Source organism: Sturnira hondurensis, unplaced genomic scaffold, assembly GCF_014824575.4.
Source record: "Sturnira hondurensis isolate 20B ecotype Veracruz unplaced genomic scaffold, ASM1482457v3 Scaffold0001020, whole genome shotgun sequence".
Classification (NCBI taxonomy): Eukaryota; Metazoa; Chordata; class Mammalia; order Chiroptera; family Phyllostomidae; genus Sturnira; species Sturnira hondurensis.
The window spans coordinates 643,143-663,994 of NW_028073651.1; the positions used below are offsets into that span (position 1 = coordinate 643,143).

Sequence of the window (20,852 nt, forward strand, 5' to 3'; positions counted from 1 at the left end):
CGCCCGCGTAGACGTGGTGACGCTACGGGCTGTGGAACGCCGTCGCCTAGCAACAAAAAGGCTGTTTGTCCCAGGCTCTGCAGCCCGGCCGCACGGGGCGCAACCAGAACCGGCCCCGGCAGACGGAAGGGCCGACGGGGAGCCCGGGGTTGGGGGGGATGGTCTGCGGTGATGGGAGTGGGGGAAAACTGGATCCCCAAATTGCCGGTTTCCCTTTAGACAGCCGCCGTCTGCTTGTCGCCGGCTCCTCCTGTCTGACCCCGACCGCCTCCGCTCCGGTATCTGTCCGTCTTGCGCCCCCTCCTCCCCAGCATGTCTGTCTGTCCCCCAGTTTGCCGCGCCGTGGCTGTCTCATATTCTCCCAAAGAATAACAACCAAAATAAATATAAGCACACTTGTCTGGTCTGCCGCTTTTGCCTCAGACTCCTGGTTGCGATTGGAGTCCCAACCAGTGGAGACACAGACGCATGGGGAACAACCTGTACCCACACACATACTAGGGGGCACTGCCCCGAGAGCTCCCTCCTCCCGTTCCTCTCCCCCGCTGTCCTCGGGTTCTCTTGCCTGTCCTTCTGGAGCCTCCTTCATCAGGCAAGGCAGTCGGCGGTCCTTCCATCCTGTGTCCGGGAAGCTGTCCACAGCTGGGAGGTTCTCATAACTCATCCCCAACACACACCCCCACCACCCCTATCCAGTAGCTTCATGTGATCAGGGCCGGGGCGAATCTCCAAGCACAGAGAAGAAATGGGGTGTGTGACAGTGTGAATGGATGTGACTGTAGGTGAGTGACTCTGCCAGTGACAGTGTGTACATCTGGTATTTCCTGTGTGGCAGCGTGATCGTGAGGGCTTGCTCTGTGTGAAGGAGCAACTGCCAGACTGAGCAAGTGGTTTCTGCAGTTTGCATTTGGGTGTCTGGATGTATTTGGAGCCCTGCTGACTGTGTGTGTGTACGGTTGTGAGGCTCAGAGTGGTCCTATTTGAAACGGTGAGTGTGTAAGTATCACAGATGTGTGTGGTTTTGCCCCTAGCTGGCCTTTCTGGATCTCTGTGTACTCATCGGTGTGTAACTTTTCAGGTACCTGGGTTTGTGAGCCCATTATCTCTGGGTTTTCTCTTTATCACTGTTACCGCATTTATCACAACCTCAAATCCTGTGTTTGTTTGTTTACTGTCTGTCTGCCCCACTGGACTCTGTGCCCCATGAGGACAGGGCCCAGGGCAGTTGTGGTTCCCAGCACCACCCTGCACACAGTAGGTACTCAGTAATTATTTATTGAGTAAATGAATCAATGACTCCTGTGTACAAGTTAAGTGCACATGTCTGTGTAACTGTGTGAACCCTTCTGTGTTTCTCGTGGATGGTCTCCTGTGTGTGCCCTTGTGGCTCTGAGCACAGGGGGTGTCGAGACAGCTCTGTCTAGCTGTGTAGCTCTCAGTCCGGCGCTCTCCTTGCTGTGACACATTACAGGGCTTCAGTCAATGTTTGTGGACTTGAACTCTGTGGCTTCCTTGGTATTAGCGTTAGGACCTCTCCATACCTTAGTTTTCTCACCTGTCAAATGGAGATAAGAATCATACCAATTCGAGGGTCTGTGAAGGGGACTAAGTAAGTTTCATATAGAGAGCATTTAGAAGTGTACACAAACAGTTACAAAATCTCACTTTGGATTGTCAGCAGTATTCTTACTTCCTCTTTGTGTCCCCTGTATACATGTGTCCAGAACTCAAGTCACGGGTCCAGGCGTTAGCTGTGTGGTCCAGAGCTAGTGAGGACCGACCTCCTTCCGGGCCTCAGTCTCCGTTCCGTTCAATGGGCACGATAACAGGCCTCCTCCAGGGGTGCTGGTGACCGAGTGATGCCGCGTCTGGAAGCCTCGACCCTGGTGTAAGTATGCAATGAGCACTCAGTGTCTACAAGGCCCAGTCATGGTCATCCCTGAGCTGTTCAGATTCCAGGGAAGGCAGACTTGGGGTGGCATTTGGGGGTGGAGGGAGAGTCACATGATTCCCTGGCACTGGAGGTGGCGAAAGTCAAAGAGGGAAGAGCGAGCACCGAGCACCGGCTGAAGCTGGCTGGCTGAAGATCACATTCCAGGAGGGACAACCTCCAAGGACCCTCTGGGGCCTGAGGATGAAAAGACACTGGAACTGTTTGGAGAGCTGCCTGGTGGGAGAGAACCCAATCTGAGTCTTGCAGGCTGGTGGAATTTGAGGCACGGATAACAGTAGCAATAATAATAACACGCAGTGTACAGACTCTGCTGGGTCTTTCTGAGGATTTTCTGAGAGCTTGTTCCCAGCTCTGTCCCCAGGGCCTAGAGTGCCTGACACAGGGAAGGTGCAGAGTAAATATGTTTGAATAGCTGATTGATTGATTGAATAAATGAATGAGTGAGCTTCATCCCAAGACAATCTGTGAGTTCTGGTCTTGGGGGCAGGTGGGGAGGGCCTGTCAGGCCTAGCAGGGGGGCCCTAGCCCCCAGGATCTGCCTCCTGCCTCTCCCCCAGCCCTCTCTGTTCCCACAGTTCAGGGCTGCAGAGGGTGTGGAGGGGGCCAGGAAAAGAGCAAGAGAGCTGAGAGGCCACCGCCTGCCCTGGATATTTGCCCAGAATGTCTTCAGGATACAGAGAGTAGCTCAGGCGCCTGAGTCACCTCGGAGAAAGCAGAAACCCCAGCCGGCCGCATACCTGGCCTCTGACATCATCCGGTCAGGGCACCCCCGGCGGCCCAGACAAGCGGACTGAATCACAGGCAGAATTCAGCCACAGTGGGAGCGGGCACGTGGCCTATTGTGACCTCCATAACACCCCCGCGTGGCCGTCTGGCCGCGGGGCCTGGGCAGGCCGCATTGGGGTCAGTGAGGGGGCAGGGGGCCTGAGTCAGGGAACCGGCTGGCTACCGTGGAGACCACCAGCTTCAGGCGCCTGTAAGGAGCCTGTGGTAGGAGAGCCAGTGGGGAGGCCCCGGGCCCAGAGGAGGAAGTCCTTGTGGGTGTGACCCGGAGGCTGTGGGTTGCGGGTCCCGGCCGGATGACCTGCTATTGCGCAGAGAACCACGGGGTCCGCGAAGGATGGAATCGCCATAGAGTGCGTAAACGCAAGCACTGCACGCACACTCGGAACCAGAGTGAGAAGGCCCCGCCTCCCTCCACCCCAGGCCTCTGTCGCCTCACTGCCCGGTTTACCTCGGGTGTTGGGGGGGCACTCCTTAGAAGCCTGCAGGTTGGGCAAAATCCCTGAGGGCTCAGCCCCCCACACCCGTTTCCTACCCTGTTGAATGGGGGCAATAGAAATCATCACTGCTCAGCGTTGGCCAGGTTGATGGAGTCTCAGATATGGCAGCTGATTGCCTGCTCTGGGCAAGGAGGGCTTGGGGGCAGGGTGTGGCGGGGAGCTGGTGGCCTCTGCTCGCCTTGATGACAGACGCTTCAGTTCCTCCCAGTGTGCCACTGGTACCTTCCAGCTGCTGCCCCGCTGCTGGAGCTCGGAGGGAGTGAGCCCGAGCTCTTAAGGGGTAAAGTCTGAGCCGAGGTCTAATGAACGCACTTGCTGGATTCCATGGGAAAGAAGAGGAGGAGATGGGCCCAAAAGTCCTTATGGAAAGGGCTTGAAAGCCACGATGTGAGCTCCTTGAGAGCCAGAATAAAGCCTTGAATTGTCGTGGCAGTGCAAGCCCAAAATGGTCCTACAAGACATAGAGTTGCTTTCCAGAGACAACGGCCCCAAAGCACCTGTCCTGCAGCAGAGCCCGTGTCGAAGAGAGAACTTCAGCCTCCAGCTGCACCCAGACTCGAAGTCTTGTGCCCACTGCCCACCCCTCAGCCACTCCTACCAATCAAAGTGCTGAGACATAACCCTTTCAGAGGCAAAGGCTCCGGGTGTCCAGAAAGATGCAATGCTGATGCCCCTTTACGGTAAATGGCCAAGTTCCAAGGTCTTCCCATGGAGACTTGCACACCAGCACTCCCACACGCCTGTCCCCACGCATTAAAAGCCCTTCACCTAGTCCAGCGGGTAAGGTCAATCTGCAGCACTATTAGGCCTTCTGTCTGGTCAGGTGGCACGTTCACAATCAATAAACCCTTCTTTACTCGAAAGAAAGAAAAGTGAGAAAAAAAATGAAAGAAGAGAAAGAAATTGTTGTCGCTGTCATAACGTACACTCGCAGGGGACATACTTTCAGGCAGGCACTGCTTCAGGCATTTTACACATAAACTCATTTACTTCTCAAAACGAGGCAAGGGGGGATGCTGTTATTATTCCCACTTAACAGATGAAGACACTGTGGCTGAGAGAAGTGACCTTATTTGCCCAGGGTCACACAGCTAGTGCCATCCTTATAGGTAGTGTTATTGGAAAGGTTAAGCAAGAAATATGGATCTGTATAATGTAGCCCCTCACATATAATTTTCTCAAGTGACTATCAGCTATACTGTTAACACAACACATATTTTCTTCATCCTAAGACCGGCTGCAAAGATCTCCAAGACAGTTTTCCTCACCACTGGGTCTGGTCCTTCCTCTTAGCTTCCCGTGGCCTCTCCAGCTTCCACTTTTTTGGTCTTGCATGTCCACATTAGGCAAATAATTCTCTTGCGGACTTCCTCCTTAACTAAATTTTTTCAGGACTTGACATAGTTGGCCAGACCCACCTCCACCAGAAAGCCCTCCAGGCTTGCTCCAGCCTTACTGAGCTGAGCAAGTGAGTGAAGGCTCTTTGTTCTCATGTGACTGTGGGTGGACCTCACCTCTGCACAAGTGTGGATACCTGAGAAATTCTAGAAGTCCACAGCGCTGGGGGGTCTCACTGTGGCAGCAGGGGTGCCTGGCTCTGCCAGTTGTGAGTCTCTGCAGACAGAGGTGTGTGTCTGTCGGTCGGTATATGTGTGGTTTGGTGTGCATACACCTCTGTGATGTATATGCACGGCAGTGTGTGTTCAGCTGTGTGTGTGCAATTAAGTGTTCACTTAGTTATCCATGTGTTGGTGCAGACAAAGGTGTAAGGTGTGTGAGTGTGTATCTGTGTTTCATCTGACTTTCTGCCTCCCTGGTTTGGACTGTGCCGACCATGCCCCCTTCTTCCCACCCCTGACAAACACACCCGATCCCATCTCACTCCACTCCTGGGAAGAAAGACCCTGGGTCACCAGCTCAGCTCATTTCCTCCTTGGGAACAGGCAGGCCGGCTGTTCATCAACACCTGGAGCCACACCCCAACATCCACATAGAGACTCCGTGCCTGTAACTAGTCTCTCTCCCCCATCAACCAAATGTGATGGCAAAGAAACAGAGAGGTTGAGATAGGTTTCTCTCTGAGACCATCTATCATGAGTTCATAAAAGAATAAATGAGTGAATGGAGATTCATTTAACCGAGTATTTATCGAGCACCTACTAGGTGCTAGCACTGTGTGAGGGGCACGGTGTGACTAGGACAGCCACAGCCCAGCAGGGGAGGCCAGCCTCTCGCCATGATGAACCCAGATTGACAGAGCTGGGAGGGGGATCCTGGGAGGTGGGGAACTGCCCCAGCCTGGGGACCAAGGGGATTTTGGAGGAGGGGATACAGGAGCTAAGACCCGGAGGAAGACAGCAGGAGCCAGAGGAGGCAAAAGGAAGTATTGGAGGCAGAGGGAAGCGCATGTGCAGAGGCCTGAAGACAGAGGAGAGCTACCATGGCACTGAACACCAGAGTGGAGAGAGACGAGACCAGAGTGGTCAGCGCTGGCCAGAACATGCCAGGCCTCGTGGACCCTGGTGAGTGAGGAGTTTTGATGCAGAATGCTGGGGCACTGGGAGGGTCGAACTCAGAGAGGCACCAATCTGAACCATCCTGCTGTCCTGAGACTCCTGCAGACACCCCCGACAGGAGGCCTCCAGGATTGCTCAATGGGGAGCTGGCCCAGCCAGCCAGGAACGCTCACTATTCAATGCTGGGCAGTGAGGGGCCAGTAGTCAGTACTAACCAGCCTGGTTCTGCCGTTATGGAGGTCACAGTCACGGCAGCAAGACACAAACCTGCACAGCCCCTCCTCTCATGCCTTAGAAAGGCTCACAGACCGTTCTCTTGGAGCCAAAGCCTGGGCATCACCCAGGGGCTTGCTGGGAACACAACAGACTACACCAGATCTGCGGCGCTGCCAGATCCCCGGGTGCCCGATCATACTCACAGCTGAGAAGCACCGCTCTCGGTTTCCTCCTCTGTGCAATGGGTGTAACAACAGAGCCCGTCTATGGGGCCGCAGTGGTGTGAGGATGACCTGAGGTAGTGCGTGCAGAAGCACTGAGCATCGCTTACTAAGCGTTTGCTTTCAGCAGCTCCTCCTCCTCGTCATTCTCGTTATTAAATCTTAGAGCCCGCTGTCATCCAATCTCCACGCCCTGTGGATGGGGAGGCTGGGAAACAGGGGAGCGGGCATCTGCCAGGGGTACGGTGGAAGGACTTGCTGAGGCCTGCTGGTGGAATTGGCCCAGGGCTATTTACAGCCTGTGCTGAGTAAGCAGGGCTGGCACTGCCTGCCCCCCACCTGTGGGGGTGGAAGGCGCAGGGTTTTCCCTGCCTGCTCCCCACATGAAGCCAAGCCCTGGGGAGCCAGAGCAGGGGTCCTGCCCTCTCTCCTATAGTCAGGTCCTCCTCCTCCTGGGAGCCCCCCAAATTGAGCTCCATGGAGAAAGACTTGCTTTGCCCACCCCATGCTCTGCGGGTGGGTGCGCCTGTCTGTGTGTTTGAGTAAGAGAGAGTGTGTGTGTGTGTGTGTGTGTGTGGCCAACTTTTCCCTCAGACACAGTTGGTGCAATGCTAGGGCCCACAGCAATGTTTGGGGCCCAAGGAAATGTTCAATGTATTTTAAAATCTGAAAAAAAAACCCCTGAATTTATACAGAAGAGAAAGTGTTTTAATATATAATGTTATTTGACTTTATATCATTGCAGTCATGAAATATAATTTTAAAGATTGTTGTTTTGTTTTTGAGGAAGAGACCCACGAGGGAGGAAGGGCCAGGGGCCTGTAGGAGTTGTAATACTTACCGATTTTAGAGAGGAGAGAGAGGGAGAGAAACAGCGATGTGACCAACTGGACCCATAGCCCAGGCAAGTGCCCCAGCTGGGAATGGAGCCCGCAAGCTTCCGGTCTGAGGGACAATGCTCCAGCCAACTGAGCCACACCAGCCAGGGCAGGGTGGCGTGGTTTTGACAACAAAACAAGCCCCTCCGATGTGCCATGTGTGTTCTGGGAGTTTTATGGATATTCACACAATCCTCCCACCAGCCCCACCAGCCAGGCACTATTCTGTCCTCTTCCCCAGTGAGGAGACAGGCTCTGGACAGCAGTAGCCCAAGTGCACCCAGCCACTGACTGACCCGTGGGGCCCGAATGTGAGCTCGGGTTGCCGAGACTCCGGGCCAGTCTGTTGGGTGTAAATGCCCAGTGTTTACCTGAGTGTGACCATCTGGGCGTGCCTACACTGACACACATAATGACTGTTAACTCCTTTAACAATCATTAAAACCACGGGCTCTGAAGTCCTATAACACTGCGTTCTTATCCCAGCTCTGCCGCTCGGCCGCTGTGTGACTCCAGGCATGTGACTCTGACTCTCTGGGCCTCCCAGACTTGGCCTGTAAAATGACCGGTCCTGCCTCACAGGAACGTTAAATAAATGGATATGAGCGCTCATGGTTACTGTTGTGTGAAGACACCCATGTGCACCTGCAGTGAAGGTGTACCTGTCGCATGTGTCCTGTGTGCTGGCAACCATGTAACACTGTGTGCTTCTATGTGCGGGCATGTGTGAAGCTGGTTCTCCACGTGGCCATGCAGGTAGCTGGCTGCGCATGAATGTCTGCGTGCCGGAGTGTGACTCTGGGAGTATACACCAGGGGTCTGTGGGCGTACGCGCCACCTGGGCGGGGGTGACGGTCTTTGGGCAGCCAGGCTACATATTTGAGCATCTCCTTTATTCCACTGAGAGCAGATGAGGGACTTAGACGGGACAGGGGAATGAGGGATCACTCCCTGTCTGATGCCAGGGCCGAGTCACTGCCTGCTGGTGGTTGGTGTGTCATCTCCTAGTCCCCGTCCCTACTTCCAGACTGGTAGCAGACAGAGGAGGCGTGGAAGAATAAGGTAGAGGGCAGCCTCGAGGCTGGGATTTGGTCTGGAAACCTCTGCCTTTCCCTATTGCCCTCTGTGCCCCTCCAGCCTTCCACGACGTCTCCGCACCTCCTCCCAAGGATTGAGGCAGACAACCGAGATTCTCCTGGGAATCAGGAACCACCCCCTCCTGTTTTGCCTCAGAGGTTCGGTGTGACTCTGAGCCAGACCCTCCCCTTCTTGAGCTTCTGGGATTCAACAGTTTTAAGGTGATTCTCCCCTTGTGCGCTGCGCTGAGCCAGGCTCTGCACTTGGAGGGAAGTGCCGGGATCTCTGAGGTCTGTGAAGCAGCTGCTGGGGCCCTTTCCGGGGGGCGCTTAAGAGTTGGGCCTGTAGCTTCCAAAATACCCAGACTAGACTCTCAAACTGGGCAGCCTCAGGTAAGCAGCTTTACGGCTCTGAGCCTGGAATGCAGGAATGTACACTGGAGGCAGACAGGGGTGGGTCTGCAAGGCTTATAGCTCAGGAGGACTGGAAGCGACTATTACCACCATCGTCACTTAAACAATCCCAGCACCCAGGTTTTTCAGGGAATTTCACTGAACCCAGCAGCTTTCGGAAAACGGGAACAGAGTAGGAGTTCTGGAATTTGACAATTTTGACTGTCTTTCTATGGGACCTTGGACAAGTCACTTAACCCTTCCAAGTATCATTTTTCCTCTTTCAGAAAATGAAGATTTTCCTCCTTAAACCTTCAAAAGTTGTTTTAAGGAGTACAAACCTCGTCTTTAAAGTTTTCATATAGGAGCTAGCACTTGGTTAAATAACAAATGGCATTATTATTATTATTATCATCATCATCATCCTTAATCCCATTCTTAGTCTGTGGATTAATAATAAAGCGAGTAGTCGAGGTTACCAAAACAATCAGCAGGGACGTGTCACCCTTCGTTTCATTACCTGCCCCTTCCACGCCTTCATACCTCCCTCACTCCGGACCTGGGAGGCCTGGAGGGTCCCACACACACATCCTTTGTCCAAGCTGGGAAAACTGAAGCTGAAGCTTAAAGACGGAAAACATTTTCCCAAGCTCACACAGCTGGTCCGGGCAGAAGCTGAGCAGAGCCTCGGAACTCCACCTCACCTCCACTTTCATCTGGATAACCCCAGCCCCTCCCACCCGGCTCCGGACTCAGTTTCCCCGCCTACGTTACTACAACACCCTAGCCAGAATCTCCTTTTGGGGACCTGACCTTTCTGTCAAGTGGGGGCGCTGCACCACTAGGAAAGTTGGGAGGGGCTGCCAGAGGGGAGGGGGACCCTTTAGCTAGGGTCTCCCCGGCCGGGGTCCTTCCCAGGACCTTCCCGGGATAGTCTAGAAGCCTATTAATACCAGTACCCCGGGCGACACTGCACTGCGCAGGCGCGGGCGGGTTCCGCACGCGCGAGGGGTGAACGCGCCGGGGAGCGAGGGATTCCCTCTGACGTAATTGCTAGGTTACCAAACAAACACTCAGCCTCGCCGGCCGAACTCCTTATATGGCTAATTGCGTCACAGCAGCTTCGGGGAAGGCGGGGCCGGAATCCCCTCCTGCTGAGTGCTTGGGAACGCAGCCCCCGAGACCCCCAGGGCCACAAAGGTGATGCAGGTGACTAGACCGAGGCTAGGGCAGACCTCTTGCCGGGCGGCACGATCTTTAGTTCAGCCAGGCCGGAGATATAGGGAAGGTTCTGAGCGCTGGGCGGGTGACGAAAGCAGAGGGGAGGCGGGTCCAGACACATAAATACAGGCTGGCGGCTTTGGGGTTCATTCATAACACAGAGAACTACGGCCACCGCAGGGACACGCGGAGCTGGGACTTGGGGACTTTATTGTTGTGGTTTTTGGGGCTGTGGAATTCAGTTTGTTATTTTTTTTGCCGAAGAGAAAGTTTTTGGAAGGATTCTTCTCGATAATTCTACATTTTATTTCGGAGGACCCACTTACTTCTTTCGTCCTCTTTATTACTCCTCGACCCCCGTGGGACCCGCCGGACGCGTGGAGGAGACCGCACCCGAAGCAGATTCTATACAGCAGGACAGCGCTTTCCGCCTCTGGGGGAGCGATCTCCCCCGACCCCCGCCGCGCTCCTGGGTCCTACGGAGCCTGGACTTTCAGGAGGCATAGCGGCATCTTGTGGGGGGCCTGGACGCCGCAGAGGAATTGCACAGAAACTTTGCCATAGTTGGAGCGGGACGCTGCCCCCTACCCCGAATTTCCCCGGACAGCGCACTTTAGGGACGCGCTCGGCTCATCCCGGACTCGCATCTTTCTTCTCCCACCCAGCCATAGCCTTGGCTTCCCGGCGACCTCAGCGTGGTCACAGGGCCCCCCCTGTGCCCAGGGAAATGTTTCAGGCTTTCCCCGGAGACTACGACTCCGGCTCCCGGTGCAGCTCCTCGCCCTCTGCCGAGTCTCAATATCTGTCTTCGGTGGACTCCTTCGGCAGTCCGCCCACAGCCGCCGCCTCCCAGGTAAGTTCTAACGGGTTGTGGGGTGTAATTTTTTAAGTCAAGGGGGAACAAGCAATCTCCCCGCTCCAAATAAAGACGCATCAGAACCCAGGATTTGCGAGGGCATAGGCTCACAATGCACTTTGCAAACTGCAGAGTCGGGACTTGGCAAATGGTCGTGTGACTGAAGCGCGGGAAGGGAACGCGGAGGGGTAAACTTTGGGGATGAGGAGAATGTGCCGTTTACAGTGCGTGTTTGCGGTAGCAGGGCTGAGAACTTTTAGCTGGTTCCGGGACTGTCCCCGACCCAGGTCCCCAACCTGAAGCTAGCGCGATTAGGCAGGTGGGGGAAACCCCGGGGAAGCTTCCAGTAGCCTCCTTCCTTTACCTCCTCCACTGGAGCGCCCACTCCAGCGCTGGGTAACTCTCCATCCAGCGGGAAGGTGGGCCTCGAAATCTCGGCTCCGCTGCCTCCGCCTCCTGCGCGGAGACGTAACGGGGGACCCGTGCGTAACGGCTGACGTGCTGGAACCCTCCGTCTGACGCGGGGCACGCACGGCGCGCGGCGCCCCCTTCGTCCGCCCCGCCCCTGACGTCCTGGGAGCGTTCTATTTTGGAACGCCGGGCCTACGTTGCTAGGGAGGGCGCAGTCCGGCTTTATGATTGGTCGCCGTGCTGCGAGCTTTAGCCAATCAACTTTCCCTTCCTATTTGCAGACTGCAGTTCCCTTCCCCCGCCTCTATCCTGGGAACCCGTGGGTCCTCGGCGCTAGGGTCTTTTTTATGGGTCTCTAGAGGCAGATCGGGAGGGTTCCTCTGACGACAGGAGCAACACGATGGGTCCGCGAAAACCAGTCGGGGTCCCGGTCCCTCCGGTCTCAGGGGCAGGGAATGTCCGCTTGCGGGTCGGGGTTTCTTCGGGAGAAATGGTGACCGTCACCCTCTTGTCCAGGCACACACTCCCACTCCCACTCCCTCAGCGCCAGATGCCGGTCCCTCCAAAGTGTCCAAAGACAGGACTAGAACCCCTAACTCTCGGAAAAGCAGCCAGGTGGTCTCCGGGAGCTCCGCCCCTTCTGGGTTTCCAGAACGCTGATTGGCCAGCGAGCCAGCCCATCCCTCACCACGCCCCCTGGGAGAGTAGTTCGGCGCTGCGAGCAGTTCCAGGATTCCATCTGGGGTTGGGGGAGATGAGCGATGCTTGGGCTTGGGGGCTCAGGATCCACACCATTTTCCCTCCGCGTCGGTCTGAGGGGTCCCGAGTTGTCACTTTCTCTTACCTGTCCATTAACCTGTCATTGTCAGCCTCACTCTGAGAAGAGACGATTACTTGAAACGTTGTTCTAAACTCCTAGGCCCGTCTCCCAATACCCTTTTAACTGGGACCCCCGGCCCCTGCACGGGGGCGTCTCACAGACCCTGCAATCGCTCACCCCCTCACGCAGAGGGTTGTGTGCATGTGTATGATTGTAGAGGAAGGCTTGGCCTAAGGCCTCTCCCTCTCCCTCCCCTTGCCTCTGTGGTGGGGGTGGGGTGTTGTGGCTGTGTGTGTGGCTGTGACTCCTTCCCGGGAGTTCTGTCACCCGGCTGTGTCCAGCCTCCCCCCAACCCCCCACACCTAAGAGTCACCAGCTCGGGGTGTGATTCACCACCCGCTGGAACCGTGCAACCTTTCCCCGAGGAAGAAGGAGGAGGTAGAAGCCAGTTGAGCAGAGATCCTCTCATTAACCACTGCGTCACGGTGTAGTGGAAGGGTGGGTGTTGTGGCTTTTTGCCTGTGACACACACATCCACACCTGCTCACCCTGTGCTCACTCACAGGGTCGGTGTGTATATGTGTGCTGGGTGCGTGTGTGTCGGTGTCTCTGTTTGTGTGTATACGCCTGTGTGTGTATGTGTCACCCCGTAGGAGTGCGCCGGTCTTGGGGAAATGCCCGGTTCCTTCGTGCCCACGGTCACCGCGATCACAACCAGCCAGGACCTCCAGTGGCTCGTGCAACCCACCCTCATCTCTTCCATGGCCCAGTCCCAGGGGCAGCCACTGGCCTCCCAGCCCCCAGCAGTTGACCCCTATGACATGCCTGGAACCAGTTACTCGACGCCGGGCATAAGTGGCTACAGCAGTGGCGGAGCTAGTGGCAGTGGCGGACCTTCTACCAGCGGAACCACCAGTGGACCTGGGCCTGCTCGCCCGGCCCGAGCCCGGCCTAGGAGACCCCGAGAGGAGACGGTGAGTAAGAGGCATCAGAACTTCATCTGGGGGAAGAGACAAAAGAGGCAGGAACTTTCTCACTATTGGGGTGAGGGACCACTCAGGCCTCAGTAATGCAGAAACCCTATAGTCCTTGCCACAGTTGGTGAGGACTAGAGGGTCCTTTCCTGGCTTCTGGAAGAAGAGGAGGTTCGGGATGGGTGGAGGAGGTGCACCGTGTTCCCAAACCTCATGGCCTCTATCTGCCTTACTCAGCTTACCCCGGAGGAGGAGGAGAAGCGAAGGGTTCGCCGGGAAAGAAACAAACTGGCAGCAGCTAAATGTCGGAACCGTCGGAGGGAGCTGACTGACCGACTGCAGGCGGTGAGGATGGGCCCTGGGGTGGGGTGAGGGTGTGCTGGAGGGGGCGCTCTCTCCCCACCCTCTGTCACTGCTCCACCTGTGCCCTTATCCTGGGCTGAGAACCAGAGGTTCCCTATATGGAGCTAGGGACCAATGTGGCTACATGGGGTAGCCCTGTGCACACACACAGAACCTCACACGTTCGTGTTGGCTCCTGGCCCCTCTGCCCAAGTGTGTGGCCACCCCCACCCCCTCCACACACACATACCACCCTCCCAGCCTTCACTCCTCCCCGAGGAGACATAGAGGGACCTTTAACAGAGGGGAGCTCCAGGCATTTCTCCCTTTTTGGTCTTGGGCAAGCAATAACCCATTTTGCCTCAGTTTCTCCATCTCTTCCACCCTTCACTGAATCTCCCAGGTTTCTCCCAGCCTTAACAGTCTAGAGGGTCTGTGAAATGATCCTCTCTTATCGTAGGCCAGTTCCCCACCACCGGTCCCAGCCACCCATCATTCTCGGACTTGGGCTGACAGCACTCGAATGCCCCTCCCCTTTACTATCCTCCCTCAGTCGGGGGATTTTTAGTCTTAGACTTTGCAGCGTGACTTGCTGCTCCCAGAGGACCTCAGGGCAATTCTGTCCTTTCCCGCGCCACCTGTTCTCTTCCCTGGGAGACAGGGGGGAGTGGGGAACTGAGGTGGCATTAAAAACCTATAACACTCACGTGTTCATTCAACAAACCTCTGAGTGCCTCCTGCAACCAGAGGCTTCCGTGTGCCTTGCGCACCTGGCTGCTTCCCGGCCATCCACCGGGCACATGGGGGAACTGTGGCTTCTAAAGGGCCAGACCCCAGCCCCGAGTTCCACGGCACACCGGGACTCCACTTCAGAGAGACTTTCCTCTCAGTCCGGGGCTGCCTCCCAGCCCTGGGCCTTGGCAGCAAGCCTAGGGGTGACGGCTTTTGCCACGACCCACCTTCTCTAGTCGCTCATGGTCTTCTCCTTCCTTCTTTCGTCTCCTGCATGGCCTGGCAACTGGGGGCTCAGGAGACAGATCAGCTGGAGGAAGAAAAGGCGGAGCTGGAGTCGGAGATCGCCGAACTCCAAAAGGAGAAGGAGCGACTGGAGTTTGTGCTGGTGGCCCACAAACCGGGCTGCAAGATCCCCTACGAAGAGGGGCCGGGGCCGGGCCCGCTGGCGGAGGTGAGAGATTTGCCGGGGTCAGCATCCACTAAGGAAGATGGTTTCAGCTGGCTGCTGCCGCCCCCGCCACCACCGCCCCTGCCCTTCCAGACCAGCCAAGACGCACCCCCCAACCTGACAGCTTCTCTCTTTACACACAGTGAAGTTCAAGTCCTCGGCGACCCCTTCCCCGTTGTTAACCCTTCGTACACTTCTTCGTTTGTCCTCACCTGCCCGGAGGTCTCTGCGTTCGCCAGCGCCCATCGCCCCAGCGGCAGCGAGCAGCCTTCCGACCCCCTGAACTCGCCCTCCCTTCTTGCTCTGTGAACCCTGTAGACACAAAACTGACAAACACACAAGGGAGAGAGACTTGGAAGAGGAGGAGGAGGACAGAGAGGGGATGAGACTAAGCGGGTGTGTGTGTGGCTTCCCCGCCTCTCCTGCTGGACTCTGCAGCCCATGCCACATGCCACCGGCCAGGAGGACCTCCTTGTGTTCTTGCCGCCTCTTGTTTGTGTGGCCGCTCGAGGACAGGAAGCTGGTGACTTTGGGGGCAGGGGGCGGGGCGGGAACGGACACGTCCAGCTGTGTGTGGGTCTTCTCACTTCAACCCGATGTCTGGGGACGAGCGGGTGGGCGGGGGATGGGGGGTGCCCACCGGTGGGCTGTGGGGTGGGCGGGAGGCTTCTCCAAAGAGGCCCAACTAGGAAGTGCCACAGAGCTGCCCCCCTAGGTCTCCACGCCCGTGCTCCTGGGAGCTGATTAGGCTGGTTCTCCCTGCTCCGCTGACCTGAGCTTTATTTATCCAACATTTTCATGTGGTTAGCCTGTCCTCTGAATTGAGCCCCGATTTGGAGGGAAGTTGATGTCCCCCTATGATATATAATCCCCGCCCCTCAAACCCAGACTTAGTCTGAAATGTGAACTACCCTCGCTGACTATCCAGCGGCTCCCTCCCGGCAGAACCAGCTCTGATTGAATTTTTCGCCTCCTAAGAGTCTCCCACATTCAGCCCCGGCCCTCCTGTGTGATTACAGTATTATTGCAAACCGCACCCCCCCTTCAGCCTCCCCTCCTGGCCTTCCTTGTTGGGCCTCTCTGATTCAGGCAGCAGGGGGCGCTGTGATGCCTGTCCTGCTGGAGTGTTTATACTGTGAAATGAGTTGGCCGACTGTGGGGAGAAGGGGGGCAAGAGCCCAGTGGGACAGAACCCTTCCGGAGGGGTTGTGCATCCCCCCACCCCCAAAGCCTAACCTTGATTCCTCTCTTCCAGCCCCCCATCTGCCCCCTCCCTACCCTCAAAAGTGAGCTAGACTCGAGGGGGTGACAGATTGGAGGCAGGGTGGGGCTGGTGACAGTTTTCCATCCCCGTGGCCTCTCTCCTCAGGACCCCTCGCTCCCAGACCCGGTCTTTTTTTTTTANTGAAATGAGTTGGCCGACTGTGGGGAGAAGGGGGGCAAGAGCCCAGTGGGACAGAACCCTTCCGGAGGGGTTGTGCATCCCCCCACCCCCAAAGCCTAACCTTGATTCCTCTCTTCCAGCCCCCCATCTGCCCCCTCCCTACCCTCAAAAGTGAGTTAGACTCGAGGGGGTGACAGATTGGAGGCAGGGTGGGGCTGGTGACAGTTTTCCATCCGCGTGGCCTCTCTCCTCAGGACCCCTCGCTCCCAGACCCGGTCTTTTTTTTTTTAAGGCCTGTCACCCCACCCCTGCCTAGGACGCCAATTTCTCCTTTCCCTTGGCATACCCACATTCTTTCTAGAAAGGGAGATTGCCAAGGGAGCCCAACATTATTCCGGAGAAGATGTAAAGGCTGAGGCTTTGGCCCCCAACCCTCAATATTTTTGGCCTGGAGAACTCAAAGGGGCTGGGCTCCCCATGCCCCCGGCTCCCTCTCCCCGTCGCCCCCCAGTCCCAGATCTTGGTTTTGGCCCCCATCCCCACACTTCCTTGAGGTTCACCTCATGAGAATTTTCTTGTGAGGCAAAATGATATTTTTTCGAGTCGGGTGGGCCAGGCCGCCCTCCTGCTGCATGGAGAACATTCCACGTGCCCCACCCTGCGCCTGCCGCCCTGAACCCAAACCCCTCCCACAGCTATTTATCCCTTTCCTGGTTCCCAAAAGGAACTTATATCTATTATGTATAAATAAATATATTATATATGGGTGTGTGTGCGTGTGTGTGTGTGTGCGCGTGCGCGCGCATGTGTGAGCGCTTCTGCAGCCTTGGCCTAGGTCTCGTTGGCCCCAAAGCCATGCCCTTGAATTGGAAGCACGGCTTCTGGAGACTTGGAGGCAGCCTGTCTCTTAGAGACAGCCAGCTCTCTCTATTGGCCTGTCTCTAGCTGTGTCTCTTCTGACTGTTTCAGCCCATGCGGTTGTTTCTGGCGTTCTCTGGCTGTCTCCTTCCAGAGTGACTCTCCCCTCTGTCTTTTATCTGCCTGTGTTTCTCTGACCATTTCCATCTGTCCCCTTTCTGACTTTCCCCGAATGTCCAGCTGCCTTCTGACTTTGGGTTCCCTGGGGACATGAGATTTTATTTTTGTGAGCCCGAGGGATCATAGACTTTTACAATCTGTGTCTTTGAGAATTCTGGGTGCAAGTGTGAGACTGTGAGCAAGGCCTGCTTCTGCAGACCTTGATTTATTGAATTCCCCCACCCCATTCTGTATTTGTGATTCTCTTTTTGTATTTTGCACCTGACCCCAGGGGGCTGGGACTGGCTGGCCCTGGGCCACTGCCCTCCCCCCACGGTTCTGCACTGTCGCCAATAAAAAGCTCTTAAAAAAATGCATCCACCAAGCCTCAGCATCTATTTTCTCCTGATATCCATCGCCTGCCTTCCTTTCAAACTGGGGGAGTGAGGTTCACTGTGGGGACTATATATACATAGTCCAGCATACATATATATCTCCTACTAGCGAATCAGCCTACAGCAGGATGGAGGGAGGGTAGACAGTCAGGAGGACTTTCCACACACACAGGGTTGTGCCACCTGCTGGAAAAAAATAAAGAGACAGAATATTAGCTCTGAGGTGTGTAGTGCTGGAATACTAAAGGGCCATGGTGGTTTCCTTGTGAGGGAGGAACTTATATTGGACCCTGTGTGCTCTGGGGATGGTCTAAGCCAAAATTTCACAGGTAGAGCAGCTGGAAGTATACATCCTGATTTCCTGAAGAACTTAAGTTGGGCTTTGGAAGTTTACGGACCATAAAAATATGGGTGACGACAAATATGAAGATGAGTTTCCTCTTGCGCTTTGCATGACTACTTCTGGGTTATGAACATATCAGAGTCAACCCAAGATGGACTGAACCAGAAATATTGTCCCTTTGTCAAAAGATGCAGCCGAGCCATTCCCATAACAAAATTCAAGCTTATGTACATAGCAGCAAGCGCTCTGGAAATGGAACTGATGGTCCAGAGGTCATTTCAATGCCTAGTGACATAAATGACCAGGCCAGGGACACTGTCATGGTGGAATCACTTAATTTACTAGTTCATTTTTTAAAATCTGCTGAGCACCTGCTGTGTAACCCAGCCCTGTGCTGGGCGGTGCTGGGGACTCTGCAGGGACTGAGGCAGGCCCAGGTTATCCCTTCCTGGGGTTCACAGTCCAGTGTTGGACACTGTCAGGTATGATCCAAAGTTATAGGACTGGGAGAGTCCATGGGCCTGGACTGTGGGAGGGGAATCTAACAGGCAGGGGAATCTAACCTGGTCCGGGAGTCCAGAGAGGTTTCTGGGAGAAAAGGACAGCAAAGCTGAGTCCTAGAGGATAAATAAGGGATACAGAAGGCAATATGAAAAGACTGAGGCTGCAAAACACTGAGTGCAAAGGGCTGGTGGTGGAGAGAAGGCTTGATATGTTGAGAAAGCTAGAGATTCATGGTGGCTGGGACAAAACCTGCAGAGAAAGAGGTGAGCAGGGACTGCATTCTGCAGACATCGATCCCAGACAAAGAATTTGGAGCTTCTTTTGAGGGAACTGGGGAGCTGTGGCAGGTTCTGAGCACCAGAAAGGCAGGGACAGGTTCATGGTTTAGGGAGGCCCCTCTAGCCTTCAGCTTGAGGGTAACTGAGAGAAAAGGGGATAAGACTGGTACTGGAGACCAGGGAGAATGCTAGGCTGGGGACAGTGGGGTCAAGAGGATCTTGTAAGAGGGTCGGGGCTGTGGGAGAGAGAGAAAGTGAAGAAAGTCATTTAGGAGGCAGGAGAGACGGGACTTGGTGAGGAGCTGGCTTGGGAAAGACAGCGCAGGGAAGTGGTAAACAGCATGGACCAGGTGTCTGCGAGCCTGGGACTAGAGGTCTACCAAAAGTTGGGTGACCTTGGACAAGAAACTTCATCTCCCTGAACCTTAGTTTCTTCAGCTGCAGAATGGACCTGGAGTGAGGAGTCAGGGAACTCATGGGTAACAGCGCTTAGCAGAGTGAAGGGGCAATGATCACCATTCCTGTCGCGAGTACTGGGGCCACCCAGACTGTGACCAGGAATATCTATCTCTCCCTCAGCTGGGTAATCAATCACCCCTCACCCTTCAGGTGTCTGCTCAGATGTTACCCTGACACCCCACCTGAACTCAGGTCTTCTTATTTGATAATCCCATATGATTCGGACTTTTCTCCCCAGCAGTCATCACTTCCTAATTGTTAATCAAATATATAATGAATGATTGTTTAATGTTTGTTTTCTCTACTGGGCTGGGGGTACCATAAGGCCAGGGCCACCAGGGTCGTCATCACCATTGTGTCCCAGCACGGCCCAGTGCAGGTCCGGGCGTAGAGCAAGTACCTGTTGCATAAGTGAATGAATTAATGAACAAATGAATATGTATATGACTGGTTAATAAAGTGCATGTGTGATTAAGTACGTGAGTAAGCAAAGAAGACAGAGCGGGTGAGTAAGCGAACGAGAGAAATCCAACATAACTCTCAAATTAAATATCCTAGAACAGAGGGTAGAGGAGTATTTTTTTCGTCTGTTGGAGTCGTCTTTGATATTCCCGGGAAAGATGTAACCACAGGAAGAGACCCGAAGAGCTTGTGATGCGAAAGACTGCAGCGACCTCTGCAGGCACTGGCGTCAAACCGCACTGTAAGGTCCAGTTTTGGGTGAAGGAAAAGTTTATCTACGCGCTGGTTTGACGCCCGAAAGGTGGAATTGAACCACTCTGTCGCCAGACAGCTACAGGTTTGAAGCCTGCACCCCAGACCACTGAGGATCATCCGGGCAGTTAAATGGCGTACATACTCAGCTATATAAAGACCATAGATTCATTATTTTTTAGATTTATGGTGGTTTAATTTGGCAGGATATGCGATTATTTACTTTAATATCTACAGATTATTTCCGTTTATTAAGGCAGATAGCCTTCCAAAATATTATGTTTGCTCACATGCTACAAAGTATCTTCTCTTCAGAAACCTCTCATTTGCATAGCGCTGCGCATTCTGGGAACTGACTCCAGAGATCCTGGCTCGTGCCTGTAGTTGTTAAAGGGCCAGAGCCTCTTTTTCCATGTGAGAAATTAGTTTCTCAAGAGAAGAGATACATAATTCAGCCTTCGGAAACTCCTTACCCTGGGAAATCCGAATTCGAGTGAATGGGTTCCTGCTCGAGTCTGACTTAGTCGAGCCCTGGAGGCTCCGGCAGGCGGTTATAGGGCTGGTGCGACACCTGCTGTTCTTTTGTGGAACTTCAGCGATTTACGGGACCCTGTGTTAATTCAAGTATTCACTGAGTGCCTAGAGTCCCAGGCACTGTCCTAGGTACTAGCGATGACAGAGATTCCGTTCCCATTCAGTTTAGCCTCTAGAAATAATCCATTTCTGTGCGTGCATTTTATGGTCGGGGAAGATGAGGCTTAGAAACAAACAGTACCGTACTTCCCGCAGCCCACCCACTTGGGGGAATCGAACTTGTGGCATCAGAATTATTATTACCCAAAAGGTTATCCTTTTATTACCAAAGTCAATGATCCTTTGACAACAATATCTCTCCTAGACTTGAAACCTTCCCATGGCTCCCATCTCAGAGTAAAAATCAAAGTTCTCACCACAACCTTACAAATAAATCCCTACAATCTCACCCCTTTCACGCCTCTGACCCCATTCGCTGCTCTTTCCTCAATACTTGACTTCTGGCATAAATATATTCTGCTACACACAGCACGCATGCTCCCTTCTCAGGGCCATTGCGTTTGCAGATCCCCGGGTCTGAATCTCCTTTCCTCCCCATGTTCACGTGACTCACTGCCTCCCTTCACTCTGGCCTCTGCCCGAAAATCACCACTTAGTGAGACCTTCCCCGACCACCCGTTTAAAATAGCAAGTCCTGTCATTCTGTCCCATTACCCTGCTGGCCTCTTCTCCATCACGCTGCCACAGTCTATGTCTACTTGCTTCCTGTCTGTCTGTTCCCAGTAGAACATTAGTGTCATGAAACTATGGACTTCATTTTGGTTCATTGCTGAATCCCTAGTTCCTAAAGAGTGCTTGAGCATGTAGCATACATACGCTT

General features: G+C 54.5%; 1 protein-coding gene and 1 non-coding gene across 3 annotated transcripts; one reads left to right on the forward strand and one right to left on the reverse strand.

Annotated features, from left to right (window-relative positions):
- The first annotated feature begins 9,885 nt into the window (after window positions 1-9,885).
- FOSB (FosB proto-oncogene, AP-1 transcription factor subunit) lies at window positions 9,886-14,934 on the forward strand. Of its 2 annotated transcripts, none has more exons than XM_037058681.1 (4): window positions 9,886-10,611; window positions 12,616-12,819; window positions 13,057-13,164; window positions 14,192-14,934. In XM_037058681.1, exons 1-4 carry the CDS (start codon window positions 10,486-10,488, stop codon window positions 14,651-14,653), a joined length of 900 nt encoding a protein of 299 aa, XP_036914576.1. In that variant the 5' UTR covers window positions 9,886-10,485; the 3' UTR covers window positions 14,654-14,934. The 2 variants fall into 2 exon arrangements, with proteins under 2 accessions (XP_036914576.1, XP_036914569.1); XM_037058674.1 differs by having other exon boundaries at window positions 12,499-12,819; window positions 14,192-14,933.
- Window positions 14,935-19,477: 4,543 nt separating this feature from the next.
- TRNASTOP-UCA (transfer RNA opal suppressor (anticodon UCA)) lies at window positions 19,478-19,564 on the reverse strand. Its single transcript has one exon. It is a non-coding gene; the product is annotated as a tRNA-Sec (tRNA).
- Between the last annotated feature and the right edge of the window lie 1,288 nt (window positions 19,565-20,852).

Coding starts and splice junctions, on each gene's coding strand:
- FOSB (XM_037058674.1), top strand. CDS start 10,486: ATGTTTCAGGCTTTCCCCGGAGACTACGACTCCGGCTCCCGGTGCAGC. Junction 10,612..12,498: donor CCACAGCCGCCGCCTCCCAG/GTAAGTTCTAAC, acceptor GTCACCCCGTAG/GAGTGCGCCGGTCTTGGGGA. Junction 13,165..14,191: donor TGACTGACCGACTGCAGGCG/GTGAGGATGGGC, acceptor CTGGGGGCTCAG/GAGACAGATCAGCTGGAGGA.